This window comes from Rhincodon typus, chromosome 1 (assembly GCF_021869965.1).
Source record: "Rhincodon typus isolate 14 chromosome 1, sRhiTyp1.1, whole genome shotgun sequence".
NCBI lineage: Eukaryota > Metazoa > Chordata > Chondrichthyes > Orectolobiformes > Rhincodontidae > Rhincodon > Rhincodon typus.
In genome coordinates this window covers 81,646,616-81,660,540 of record NC_063332.1, presented here as the reverse complement: position 1 = coordinate 81,660,540, position 13,925 = coordinate 81,646,616, and the positions used below count along the sequence as shown (strand labels likewise).

The following is a 13,925-nucleotide window of genomic DNA, read 5'->3' as shown; positions in this document are numbered from 1 at the left end:
TGTACTCTCTTCCACCCTTTTCCGTCAAGCAGAAGATATAAAAGTTTGAATACATAAACAAATTGATTCAAGAACAGCTTTTTCTCCATTGTTATTAGATTTTTGAATGGATCTCTCAAGTGTTAATTCTGACCTCGCTTGCTGCACCTTCTCTGTGGCTGTAGCACTATATTCTGCTCTCTGTTCTGTTACTTTGTTTTTCTATTTCTTTCAGTAAGATTTTGTACCGAGGTACTTTGTACCTAAAATGGCACCGTATTTGGTGACATTATACACTTTGCACTGTACTCTTGTACCCCATATTTGAGTACATGTGACAATAGAAATTAAACCTAAATTTAAATCTAAAATCTACCCTGATGCACTTTGTATGGTATGATCTCCCTGTATAGCGTGCAAACTAATACTTTTCACTGTATTCCAGTACTTATGATAACAATAAATCCATCAACCAGTCAATTTCTTTTTTATCTTTCTCAATGAAATTACATCATGAAAGTTATTTTAGAGAATGGACATGTACATTGATTCATTATTCTTGATGAGGAACCTCAAAAACAGTTTTGCAGTTGTAGTGGTAAGTTTGGATTTTCAGAAGGCTTTATCACAAATTAGATTTGTAACTGAAATCAAAATATGTTACCACAGTAACACAAGTGGAGGAGGTCTTTTAAGATTACAGAAGAATTTTTTGTGGAAGAGACCAAAATTAGTCACCATAACTAGAAGATAGACACCAAAAAAATCAAATTAGGAATTCAGGAGAGACTTCAGTAGGCAATTAACATTTGGAATTCAGTAACTCAAGGAGTAATCAATGAAAATGGTGTGTTTGCATTTAAGGGGAAGTTAGATAAGCAAAAGAGGGAGAAAGAATAGAAAGTTAATGTTAGAATAAAATAAAGAACTGCGGAGGCTGGAAATCTGAAACAAAAACAGCAATTGCTAGAGAAACTCAGCAGGTCTGGCAGCATCTGTGGAAAGAAAACATTGTTAACATTCCAAGTTGAGTGAACCCACAGATGTTGCCAGACCTGCTGAGTTTCTCCAGCAATTTTGTTGAGGGAGGATTAATGTTGATGGGTTAGATGAAGAAAGGTGTGAGGAAGTTCGCAATGTGTACAAACCTGACAAGGACCCATTAACTACATAATATTTAACCGCATAAATTTCCTTACCTACTTGAATCAGGACCACTGCTACCTCCATAGTTATAGGAAGTTTGCTGCTGGTCATTAATATCATAATTTGATTGGTAAAATTCTGGATTAAACTGTTCAAAGGAAGACATTCTAAAAGAAAACAGAAAAATATAAAAAAGAAACAGGAAAACAGCAAAAAATATAATTAAATCTTTTGTGTTTAAATTAATTATCATCAGCAGATTATTCTGGGAAAGGGTGAAATATAAAATTGTCAATAGAATATTTAATCTTCTTCAGAGGCAGAGGATGTGGAATAACAATAATAAAGTGATGTTAGTAATCGGATTAATTTCCTAAGACTCCTTACTCACATTCACTGCAAGAATTAGTTTTAATGATGGCTCAAATTTTTGATGAACTAAAAGTACCTTATGTAGTATCTGGGATGGTGCACAACAGGACAATCTACATTTATGCCACTGAGCAATACACTATACGTCTAATTAATTGTTTGGTATATCCTTCCAGTACCGATTGGTAAGAAAACATGCTCTTGGACCATGCAGCTTAGGTTAATACTGTTCATAGTTAGACATTAATGGGCAGACATTTACAGAAGCACACAGACGGATTTTGTTTTGGGCAACATAATTTCACTTTTTTTGTGTCAGAAGGAGAAACTTTGAAAATAACATCTTTAAACGATTATTCTTGCGAAAAAATTAAAATATGTGCTGTTTCAAATAACAGAAAGGAAACAAAGCATAAAATACTGGAAATACTCAGTAAGGCAAACAGCATCCATGGATACAGAAGCCAAAATTAATAATTCAGATCAATGTGCCCTCAGATCTTAAACTATAATCCTGCTTCTAAATACATTGATGCTGCCTATTCTACTGAGTATTTCCAGAGTTTTCTGTTTTTGGACACTATGTCCCCACCTTCAAATGAGTCCAAAAGTGAGAGAGTTAGCAGAAAGAAACCCATGCCCTGTTAGGTTCTGAAAGTGCACTTGACCTTCTTGTAATCAAGCACCTAATTGCTGACCATTCAGAGACTGGTGGCTCTAACACTCAGCAACCAGGGATGAGGCCCTGGATCTTGTTGGTCCAGGACTCCCAGACTGATGGAGTGACCACAGAAGAGGTGATTTCTTTTGTGGGGTAGGTGGAGGTCTCATGGAATGGAGACCATAGGGGTTTAAAAGCAACAGCAGGAATGGTTTTCAGTGGCCTTCCCTTCTGAATGTTCAATCCTCTGATCAGGCACAGAATAGGACAAGGATTGGCCTGTAATTAAGGTTCTCAACTGGGGAAAGGTTGATTTTAATAAGATAAGATATAATTTGGGCAGAGACGGCTGTAAATATGTCTCAGGCAGATGCATTCAGAAAGTAAATATGGAGCGTACAGGGCCAAAATATTCCAATAAAGAAAAACGGTGGGACCATCAAACCCTGTGAACATTGGATATCAAGGGATATACAGCACTGGATTGAGAGAAAAAGGAAGGTTTAGTGCAGTACTGAGAGTTCAAAACAGTAGAAGCCTAGAGGAATACAGAATGTGGAAGAGTGAATCTTAAAAGAAAAAGATTAGGACAGCTAAAATGTGGTGAAAGGATACTAGTAGGTAAAATAGAGGAAAATCCTATATTGTTTTACAGGTACATAAGGGTAAAAGGATAACGAGGGAAAGAGTTGAGCCCATTAAGGACCACCATTTGTGTACAAACCAGACAATCTATGTAGGGTTCTAAATGAATACTTAGGGTTGGTGTTCTCTAGTCAGGGGGATGACATGGATATAGAAATCAGGAAGAAAGTCTGTGATATAACTAAAGAAATTCGCATAGGAAATTACTTGTAAAGCTAACTGTTGAAATACCTGAAGCAGAATTATCCTACAATGCACTTTAGGCTATAATAATGCACAATTAATTAATAGTTAATAAGGATTCACAAATATGTTATTACTATCAAATGGTGAATTATCATTGGTGGCAACCTGGGCCAATAAGTACTATTTAGTTGAATATTATATGAATTTGCCCTCAGAACGAGAACTTAAACACCGACCGTACTTAGTTTATTCAGTCAGTCATGAAAAGGGAATTGATACAGTGAGGTAAATTGTGGAGAAAGAGTTGCTTTTGGAAAATAATTGAGTTATTTCTGGAATTTTCAAAGCATTGAGCTGAATTTCCCATTTTTAAGCAAAGTGGGTTTTTTTAAGTGAGATTCATGGCCCATGGTGACTCTTCTCATGCAATCTTCTGCTCTTCTCCTTATTAATTATGCAGCTGGCCTCTACGGTGCCTGTCTCATGGAAACGCATAGCAGGAGAGGCTCACTGCTGCTGGGATTTTGATATGTTCACACCACTAGTGCTATATTTAGATAGCAATTCCACAATGTTTCAGGCACTGCAAACCCTTCACATTGTGATCCTATATTGTTCTCCTGAAGGTAAGGACTGAGAAAGGCAAGTTAACTCTTTGGTTCACCGACAGAGACATAGTGCTGATGATGGACATGATAACAGAGAGGAGGTTAGTGTGTATTCCCGCTGACCAGCAAAGGAGGCTATGCCAGAAGATTTAAGTCAGTCTGAATTGAGAAATTTGCCCTAGTCAGTGCAGTGTCCCAGATGAAACACAATGTACTGCGGTGCAGGGTGAAGGTTAATGATTTTCTGCACTGTGCGAGGGCAAGTGCCACCATCGTCCCACTTGTAGTGGAAGGATCAAAAATGATATCTTCAGAACAGATTATTAAGTGCTCATTATTAAGGGTTAAACAGACATGACAATGAGCATTTGAAATAAAGTGGAAAAGTACGTGGAAAACAGGCCTAAGATGAAACAGCCTGTTTCGACTGAGAGATGACCACATAATACCAAACTGTCTGTGAGATTGTCCTGCTGGGCTGTCACATGGAGCCACCTGGAGATGTTTTTCTGTATGATAGAATATCTGGAATAAGTACTGAAAGTACCACAAAATGATGATACAGCATGTAATCTTCAATTCAGACTAGTACTAAAATCAAGGGCTTTGCCCAATTCAGTGGACTTCATCTTGGCCGGGATTTGTGACTGTAAGAAGGTTGTGAGACTTGTTGCTAACTCAACATCTGCGTGACATGCTGTTGGACTTCATCTTGGACCGGGATCACGAACCGTGAGTTCTCCAAACCAGCAGTCACAAAGCGGGGTCCCCATCAGGCAAAAGGTTGTGAGACTTCTTGTCAAAATACATTTACTGTCTTATATATATTTAATGATTATATGTATGTACATATTTATCTACTGCTAACATATATTTAAAGCTCAATATATTAATTTACCACTCAATACACTCATCGCCGCTTAATATATATCTCCCACCAGTAAATGTATTAATTTTAATCACTTAGCTCAGAATATTTGTTACATCCTACTGAAGCCGCTAGTGAACGATAACACTGCGTCTACTTCACACTCATAGGCCCTGTTCACTCTAATCCTGAAATTGAACATGCCTCTCACCCAAGCTGATTGACTATAGCTCTCATTATTCCAAACACCCCTTAGCTCATATCCCCAAAACTACGAACCCTTCTATGGCTCTGCACTTCCTGTTCCCTCAACAGGATACCTTATCAACTCTCCTGCATGTACATCACCTCTAACTGCTCTTCCATTCACTTCCATCGTACTCTACCCCACCCTTTGTCTTATTGAAAGAAGATTTGGGCCACATACTGGACTGACAGCATCATAACCGCTGAATGACCTCCCTGTGATTTCCAGATTGGTTGTATCTGACTTTCAAGATTAACTGTGACCCATTCCATGGGCCACAAAGACACGATTCCACAATTCCCAGACTCTGGTAGTACCAAGCACCTGACTGACAGTGGGGAAATTCCTGGACTGGAAACAGACGAGCCCATGGTGAGTGCGAATGTACCTCCTGACTCACTATAATTGTCCGTGACCTCGTTAAAGACTGGTCCTTTTGACTTTCCAACATGGCCATTTACTTGATGCACATGCAGTGTATTCGCCATGTCAACTTCTAGTACATGGAGTGGGTGTCACATTAATGCAGCTATACAGCAATATGCCTACTCTCTTGATTATTCAGTGCACCCCACTGTGACAAACTGCCTCTCTCCCCTCTCTGCACTAAAATCAATGCAGGTCACAGGGATCGCAGGCTCCAAGAAAGTGCAAAGTGAGTGAGCATTAAGAAATGTAGCTATGAGATGCATGAACTTTGGTGAGAGGCATCCCCAATGACAGAGTTAGAGTGGTGGCCTTGTGAGAGTGAAGATAGCAGAGAAAAAATATCAGCACTTACTCATATGGAGTGCAGAAGGATATTCAGCTTCTTTCTGTACTGCTGTGCATTGTATTTTACCCAAGACACAATTCAGACCTGGGCTGCTCTCTGGGTTTGATGGCATGGCTTCTCTTGCCAATCAGCATGACAGAGTACCAGCCTCCTCTCCAACACCCTGCTCTTCTCCAGGTCCCTGCTGGAGAACTGAGGAGTTAACTTCACTTTCTGGGCAATGTCCTGAATGTAGATGCTCAAGTACCACTGTGTGACAACCAGTCCTGGGTTGCAGTATGTGAACTGGTGTGCAGCTGGGTTTGAAATAGGACAGCAGCAGCATGAGTGTTGGGAAGTTCCCAGCAGTGGTGAGCAGTTCTACTTCTCCAGCTTGGCGTTACTTGAGATGGATCGCCATTGAGCCCAGATGTATAATTAATAGGGCGAAGAATGGAAGATTGCCAGAAAAATGCTCAAGATGTTTGCATAGTACGATAATCTACATAGTGCTCATAAACTACAAATGAATTAATTGATTTCAGAAAAAAATTCCTTATTATGTAATCTAAAACGTCACAGCAAAAACAAAATTGAGAGTCTAATTAAATGTGTAATTTAAATGACAATACACATTTTAATCACAACTACCTCAATCAATTTTAATGTTTTTCTTGAGGAATCAGGTTGTCACATGCAACATGAACACCTGTTTCTGCCAGCAAAACCAAGTGGCCAAATGTCAAGTCTGTCAGGACCAAGCAACGCTTTCATTTTAAACATGACTATAACAAACACACGATAGTTCCAATAAATCCATAACATAGGAAACTTACACCTTCATAGTTTATCAAACTATTAACTGATCAATTAAAAAAATCAAAATTAAGTTTGGAAATAAATCTTTTTAAATAAAGTTCTGCAGAGACTAATGCTTTTTATCTCATCTATAAATACTCACACATACGGTATTATTGTGACAAATTCAGAAGTAGACTGAAACAAGTACTTGACATATCTTACAGAAAACTTTTGTAGTGTTGACATTACCTACTAACTACAATCTTGCCTATGTTGATTGTCAGGTGCTTACTCAGCAACTAGATAACAAAGATATATTTCCAACTTCTTAACTGTGAAATTGTCAATTGTACATACCTTACATAAAGCAACCAATGAAGAATATAACCTGTTTTTGGGCAGAACTAAGAAAGTATGTTGAACAAGCAGACACGAGCATTGATTGACTACTAGACAAGAGGGCCTAAATGCTATTTATAAAGCTCTAATTATAGACTTCAGTCAACTTAGTCAACAACTATAACACAGCCTGCCACTTGTAATTTAAAGTCCACTATAACATTTTAAATTCAATATCTACAAACATTCTAAACTTAAACATTATCATTTAGATATTTTTCATACTGTGAACTCAGTACAATCACGTCAATCACTGCATTAATTTATTTAAAAGTATGACATATCTATTACATATTTAAATGTTTTAAAACATTTCTCAATGTCCACTTAATATTAGGTTGGACCTAATATGGAGATTTAGAGGGGATCTGAGGAAATAGCTTTTCACCCAGATGGTGATGGGTATCTGGAACTCACTGCCTAAAAGGCTGATAGAGGCTGGAACTGTCACATTTGAAATACAATAGAAAGCAACAGTATGGACCAAGTGCTGGAAAATGGGATTAGAATAGACACATATTTGATGACTGGGATGGACATGATGGGTTGAAGGGCCTTGTTCTGTGTTGTGAAAACACTACGACTCTATGCCTCTTGCTGACATTTCTGCCTCAGGTCTGATGCAGCATTCCAGCACAGCCAAATACAAGCTGGAGGAACAGCACCTCATTTTTCATATCAGCATTTTTACAGCCTTCAGGATTCAACATTGAGTTCAACAACTTCAGACCATGAACTTTGCCACTTTGATTACCCCCCGCTTCGTTCTCCTGCCAGTGTCTTGTTTGCATGCATTTGCTCCTGGCAGAGCTGATTTATTTTCTGCTATTAACAGCTCACATTAATATCTATTCTTCACTTATATCTATCAATATTGCCAATAGCACTCCCTTTGTCTTTTGGACTGAACACCCTCGCCATCTGTTCCATTTATTCCTCTTTCCCCTTTGACAACAGCACAGAAACCATCATTTCCAAGCTCTCTTCAATTCTGAAAAGAGTCATAAGACTTGAACCATTGATTCCATTTCTTTCTAATTCTGAGTACATGGAGTGAGTACCAAAATTTAAAATAATCTGCTATCCCTTTTCTACACAAAACTGAATTCAGCAGGATAACTGAGAAGGAGATATAATGCTTTTCATATCTTTGGTTCCACAAAACACCTCCCCTTTTGGATATTGCTAGTTAATGGACTCTCTGGAGATGTTAACTTTTAATTTCTGGTAAAAAGTTCAGGTTTTACCCTTTCACATCTTGTTATATTTGACTGACTGTATACTCTTTAATTTTGTACGACTTCTCTTTACCTTTGTGTATAACTGACCTTGAAACATTCAATATTTTTCATTAACCTTATTTTAAGCATGTATTTATATGATTGTATGAGTTTTTGATCTGAAGCCTTATTACAATGCTGATTTAATTACATGATTTGAAGCCATATTATGTTTGCAAATTATATGCTTTGATTTCTAACTTAAAAGTTTTCAATTAACCCTTAATATAAAAAATGCCTGCCTGTTCCCCTAACCATTGACTGTCCTACTACTATAGTTTTCCACTTTTTACTTCCCTCCATCCCTCCTTACTTGTGCAGCTGAATCACTTGTGATGCCACAAACTTGGCACTTGCTACCTTCCTCTGAGGAATCAGCACTCTCATCTGTATCAAAAATTGAAAAGCAGTTAGTAAGCAAGAGAGACTCACTGGACAAACACAGAAATTGTTGGAAAAACTCAGCAAGTCTGGTCAGCATATGTGGAGAGAAACAGAGTTAATGTTTCTGGTCCAGTGGCCCTTCTTCTGAATCCCTTCTTCCTCCATTCTCCAGTTGTAGATCTGAACCTAGAGCTCAGGATTCTGCAGCTGATGACACCTCCTGCACCATATTTGCTAGGGCCACATAAGTGTCCACACCTCTCCACATGCCACAGGATGGAAGTTTCACTTGGCTGAGCTACCCTGCCATGCCTTAAACATTTATTATATGTAAATATAGTATATGCTATGAACTGAAGACTAGAAAGTAGAATTACTCACCGTTGCTCACCAATCAGTTACTCCTTCTTTACCAATAAGGTAGATACTTAAGAATTATGAAAAATATGTACATTTTTCTGTGATCTGGCTATTCCTAAAAAAAATTAATTTAGATATTTTCATACTGAAAGTAGATATTCACTGACCAATCAACATAGGACTTTGCTGTGATATCACTATCTTTGAACTATTCCTTCCTTACAATTAACAACTAATTACAAGTAGTCCCCAGATTGCAAATGGGTTCCATTCTGGGGTCTTTTCACAGGTCAATTTGTACGCAAGTGAGAACACAATGCAGGAAATTGGAAAGCAACTGTTTGTATGCATGTCAAATGTTCATATGGAAGGTTTTTAAAATTAAAACCTTTTTTTATTCATGCAATGAGAGTGTTGCTGGTTAAGCCAGTGTTAATTGTGCATCCTTAATTACCCAGAGTGCATTAAGTGTCAACTACATTGCCTCGGCCAGACTAGGTAAGGACAGTAGTTTCTTCCTAAAGGACACTTGTAAACCAGATGGGGTTTTTCGACAATTGACAATGGATTCTAGTCATCATTAGATGACACTTAATTCCAGATTTTTTTAAAAGTGAAATTAAATTCCAGCATCTAATATGATGGGATTTGAACCTGGTTCCTCAGAACATGACACAGGTCCAGTGATAATACCACAAGACTGGCACCTCCCCCTCCCATGTGTATGGGATCATGTTCATAAGTACGAGCATTTGCAAGTCAGATGTTCGTAAATTGGGGAACACCTTCTACAGGAATTTTTAAAGAAATAGCAAAATGCCACCAGCCAATCACTTACCTGTTGCCCTCAACTTAAACTGAAAACCTTATGATTCATAGGTGAATGAGCTGTCATTGAACAAAGGCTAACGTTCAGATGTAAAAATATTTTTAGTACAACTGAATAATTTGTGTTCAACTTTTTTTCCTGTTTAGATGATGACAATAGAATTAAATTGATAAAGGTAGCTGTGTACTTTTGCCCTGTATTTCTACAGCCACTGGTGTTAACTTTAGATAGTCCAACCTTGGAAATTTCTCAAACATAAGAGTGGAACCAACTGAAAAGATTACATTAAAATTCAAAAATACTAGGCTTGGAAGTACTTTACATTTATAAGCATAAAATCAGTTGTATGCTAGTAAAAATAGGTGCAGGTCTGAATAATAATGGACATAAAAAATACTCTGTGGTTCATCCTATACTATTGTTGGTGGTTGTTTTCTTAATGTCTTCTAGGTGTTGCTAAATAATATTTACAAAGTTTGCTGAGGTATGATTAGAAACAAAAACTTTTATTTAGCAACAGTTTCAACATCTAATATGAACTTTGAATTGCCATGAGCTTGTGAGACAACAAGAGCACATCATATGGTTGCACTGCTTCCTATGATGATGTTTCAGTGTCTTATCTGCATATCAAAAGTAACCCTTCATACTACACATGCAGATTGCCGAAATGTTGTTCAGCTCATACGTTCCTGACTCATCAAAATTAAGTGGCCTCCTGCAGAAGTCAAGAAACATTGAAAACATGGCACCGTTGGACGTAAAATATAACAAGTAAATACTTCTCCCACTTATCTATGCAATCAAAACTAGTCCAGAAGATCACTCCTGTTCTGAATTTTCTGAAATATCTACCGTGAAAACCAGTTGATAGCCAGCTCAGTCAACAAATCCAGCTCTCACTTGAAGCGATGCACCCACTGCCTGGGCAGCCATTGCCAGAGGTCTGCCATATATGGGAGAAGATTCATCTTTTGACATTTTTAGTCTTGGCCTAATACCACAGGTTGGAACCTTCCCACTCCTTCTAAGCATATATATAATTGAAAATAAAATCTTTTAACTGGAACATAATATATTCCCTTTATTACCTTAAAAAACCTCAACCAGATCACCCTCAGGTCTTGATTTCTCTTATTCCAGTACCTTAACTCATTCAATCAGTATTTTCAACTAAGATGCTTTATGCTAGGAATGAGTTTTTGCACACCCTGTCACACTCTTTCCAAAGCCTTAATATTGTGAGGAGACTAGAACTGGAAGTATTTCAAAGGAAATCTGATCAACATCTTGTAGGAAGACAAAATTACATACTTTATCTAATAAATATTCAAATCTATTAATTGAGAATAGACCCTACTGCACTTTGTTTACTTGAGCCTTCATTTCATAGTGTCGCTCATGTACCTTTGGAGATATATAGAGTCATAGAGTCATAGAGATGTACAGCACAGAAACAGGCCCTCTCGTCCAACTCATCCATGCTTAACAGATATCCTAAATTAATCTAGTCCCGTTTGCCAGCGTTTGGCACATATCCCACTAAACTCTTCTGATTCATGTACTCATCCAGATGCCCTATAAATGTTGTAATTGTACCAGCCTCCACCACTTCCTCTGGCAGCTCATTCTATACTCTCCGCAAGAAAAAGTTGCCCTCTAGGTTCCTTTTAAATCTTTCCCCTCTCACCTTAAACCTATGTCCTCTTGGTTTGGACTCCTCTACCCTGGAGAAAGAAGCCTTACTATTCACCCTATCCATGTCCCTTGTGATTTTATAAATCTCTATAAGGTCACCTCTCAGCCTCTGACACTACAGGGAGAAGAGCCCCAGACTATTCAGCTTCTCCCTCCAGCACAAACCCTCCAACCCTGGTAACATAGCTGTAAATCTTTTCTGAACCCTTTCAAGTTTCACAACATCTTTCCTGTATGAGGGAGACCAGAATTGAAGGCAGTATTCTAAAAGTAGCCTAACCAATGTCCTGTACAGCCACAACATGACCTCCAACTCCTATATTCAATGCACTGACCAATAAAAGCAAACATACCAAACGTCTTCTACACTAACCTGTCCACCTGCAACTCCATTTTCAAGGAACTATGAACCTGCACTACAAGGTCTCTTTGTTCAGCAACACGCCCCAGGATCTTACCATTAAGTGTATAAGTTCTGCCCTGATTTGCATTTCCAAAATGAAACACATCACATTTATCCAGATTAAACGCAATCTACCATTCCTTAAGCCATGGGCACATCTGATCAGGGTCTGAGGGTACCTTCTTCGCTGTCCACTACACCACCAATTTTGTTGTCATCTGCAAATTGACTAACTATACCTCCTATATTCACACCCAAATAATTTATATAAATGACAAATAGCACTGGACCCAGCACCGATCCCTGTGACACCAGCCTCTGACTCCTACCTTCTAGTCAATTTTGTATTCAAATGGATAGTTCTCCTTGTATCCCATGTCAGCTAACCTTGCTAACAAGTCTACTGTGCGGAACCTTGTCGAATGCCTTACTGAAGTCCATATAGACAACGACGACTGCTCTGCCTTCATGAATCCTCTTCGTCACTTCTTCAAAAACCTCAATCAATTTAGTGAGACACGGTTTCCCATGCACAAAATCATGTTGACTATCGCTATTAGTCCTTGCCTTTCCAACTGGATGTAAATCCTGTCCCTCAGAATCCCCTCCAACAACTTATCCACCACTGATGTCAGGCTCACCAGTCTATAGTTCCTTGGTTTTTCCTTACCACCTTTCTTAAATAATGGCACCAAGTTAGCCAACCTTCAGTCTTCTGGCACCTTACCCGTGGCTATCAATGATACAAATATCTCAGCAAGGGGCCCAGCTATCTCTTCCCTAGCTTCCCACAATTATACACCTTTATGCATTTTCTAGATGTTCAGCACCTCCTCTTCTATAATATAGACACTTTTCAAGATATCACTATTTATTTCCCCAAGTTCTCTAGCTTTCATATCCTTCTCCACAGTAAACACTGATGCAAAATACACATTTAATATCTCATTCATCTCCTGCGGTTACGCACATAGGTGGTCTTGTTGATCTTTAAGAGGCCCTATTCTCTCTCTAGTTAATCTTTTGTCTTTAATGTATTCGTAGAAACCCTTTGGATTTTCCTTAACCCTAATTGCCAAAACAATCTCATGTTCCCTTTTTGCCCTCCTGATTTCACTCAAGTATAATCCTATTGCCCTCACACTGTCCCTGGGCTCTCGTTATATCATTTTTGAAGGCTTCCCACTTTGCAGCCACCCGGTTACCTCTGAATATCCACCGCCCACCCAAGTCAACTTTTGAAAGGTCTTGCCTAATACCATCCAAATTGGCCTTCCTCCAATTTAGAATTCTAACTTTTAGATCAGGTCTATCCTTTTCCATCACTATTTTAAAACTAATAGAATTATGATCACTTGCCCAAAAGTGCTCCCTGACTGCCACTTCAGTCACTTTCCCTGCCTTATTTCCCAAGAGTAGGTCAAATTTTGCTCCTTCTCTAGTCAGTACATCAAACAAACTGGACAAGAACATTTTCTTGTACATACTTAACAAGTTCCTCTCCATCCAATTCCTTAACACTATGGCAGTCCCACTGAATGTTTGGAAAGTTAAAAACCCCTACCATAACCACCCTGTTATTCTTACAGATAACTGAGATCTCCTTACAAATTTGCTTCTCAATTTCTCACTGACTACTGGGGGGTCGATAGTCCAACCCCAATAAGGTGATCAACCCTTTCTTACTTCTCATTTCCACCCAAACAACTTCACTGGGTGTGTTCCCTAGAATATCCTCTCTAAATACAGCTGTAATGTTATCCCTAATCAAAAACTGCACTCCCCCTCCTATCTTGCCCGCCTTACTGTCCTTCTTATAGCATCTATACCCTGGAATATTAAACTGCCAGTCCTGTCCATCCCTGAGCCATGTCTTTATGATAGCTGTGATATCCCAGTCCCATGTTCCCAACCATGCCCTGAGTTCATTTGCCTTACCTGTAAGGCCTCTTGCATTGAAATAAACACAGTTTAATTTATAAGTCCGACCTCGTTCTCTGCTTTGGTCCTCCCTACCTTGACTATTTGACTTGTTCCTTTTCCCAACTGTATGAGCTTCAGACTGATCCCTTTTTCTCACTATCTCTCTCGGTCACATCCAACCTCCCCACCCCCTTCTTCACTAGTTTAAATCCTCCCAGGTGTCTCTAGCAAATCTCCCCACCATTATATTAGTTCCCTTCTAATTTAGGTGCAACCCATCTTATACAGGTCAATTCTACCCCAGAAGAGATTCCAATGATCCAAAAATGTGAATCCTTCTCCCCTGCACCAGCTCCTCAGCCAAGCATTTATCTACACTATC

At 38.7% G+C, this 13,925-nt stretch overlaps 1 protein-coding gene across 1 annotated transcript in view; it reads right to left on the bottom strand.

The window, feature by feature from the left end:
- Positions 1–1,291, bottom strand: part of LOC109930685 (protein YIPF5-like) — a 33,741-nt gene extending 32,450 nt beyond the window's left edge. Inside the window, exon 1 of the mRNA XM_048602882.1 lies at positions 1,179–1,291. Within this exon, the coding sequence (XP_048458839.1) occupies positions 1,179–1,291 (113 nt within the window). The remainder of the gene's footprint in view (positions 1–1,178) is intronic.
- Positions 1,292–13,925: the final 12,634 nt, after the last annotated feature.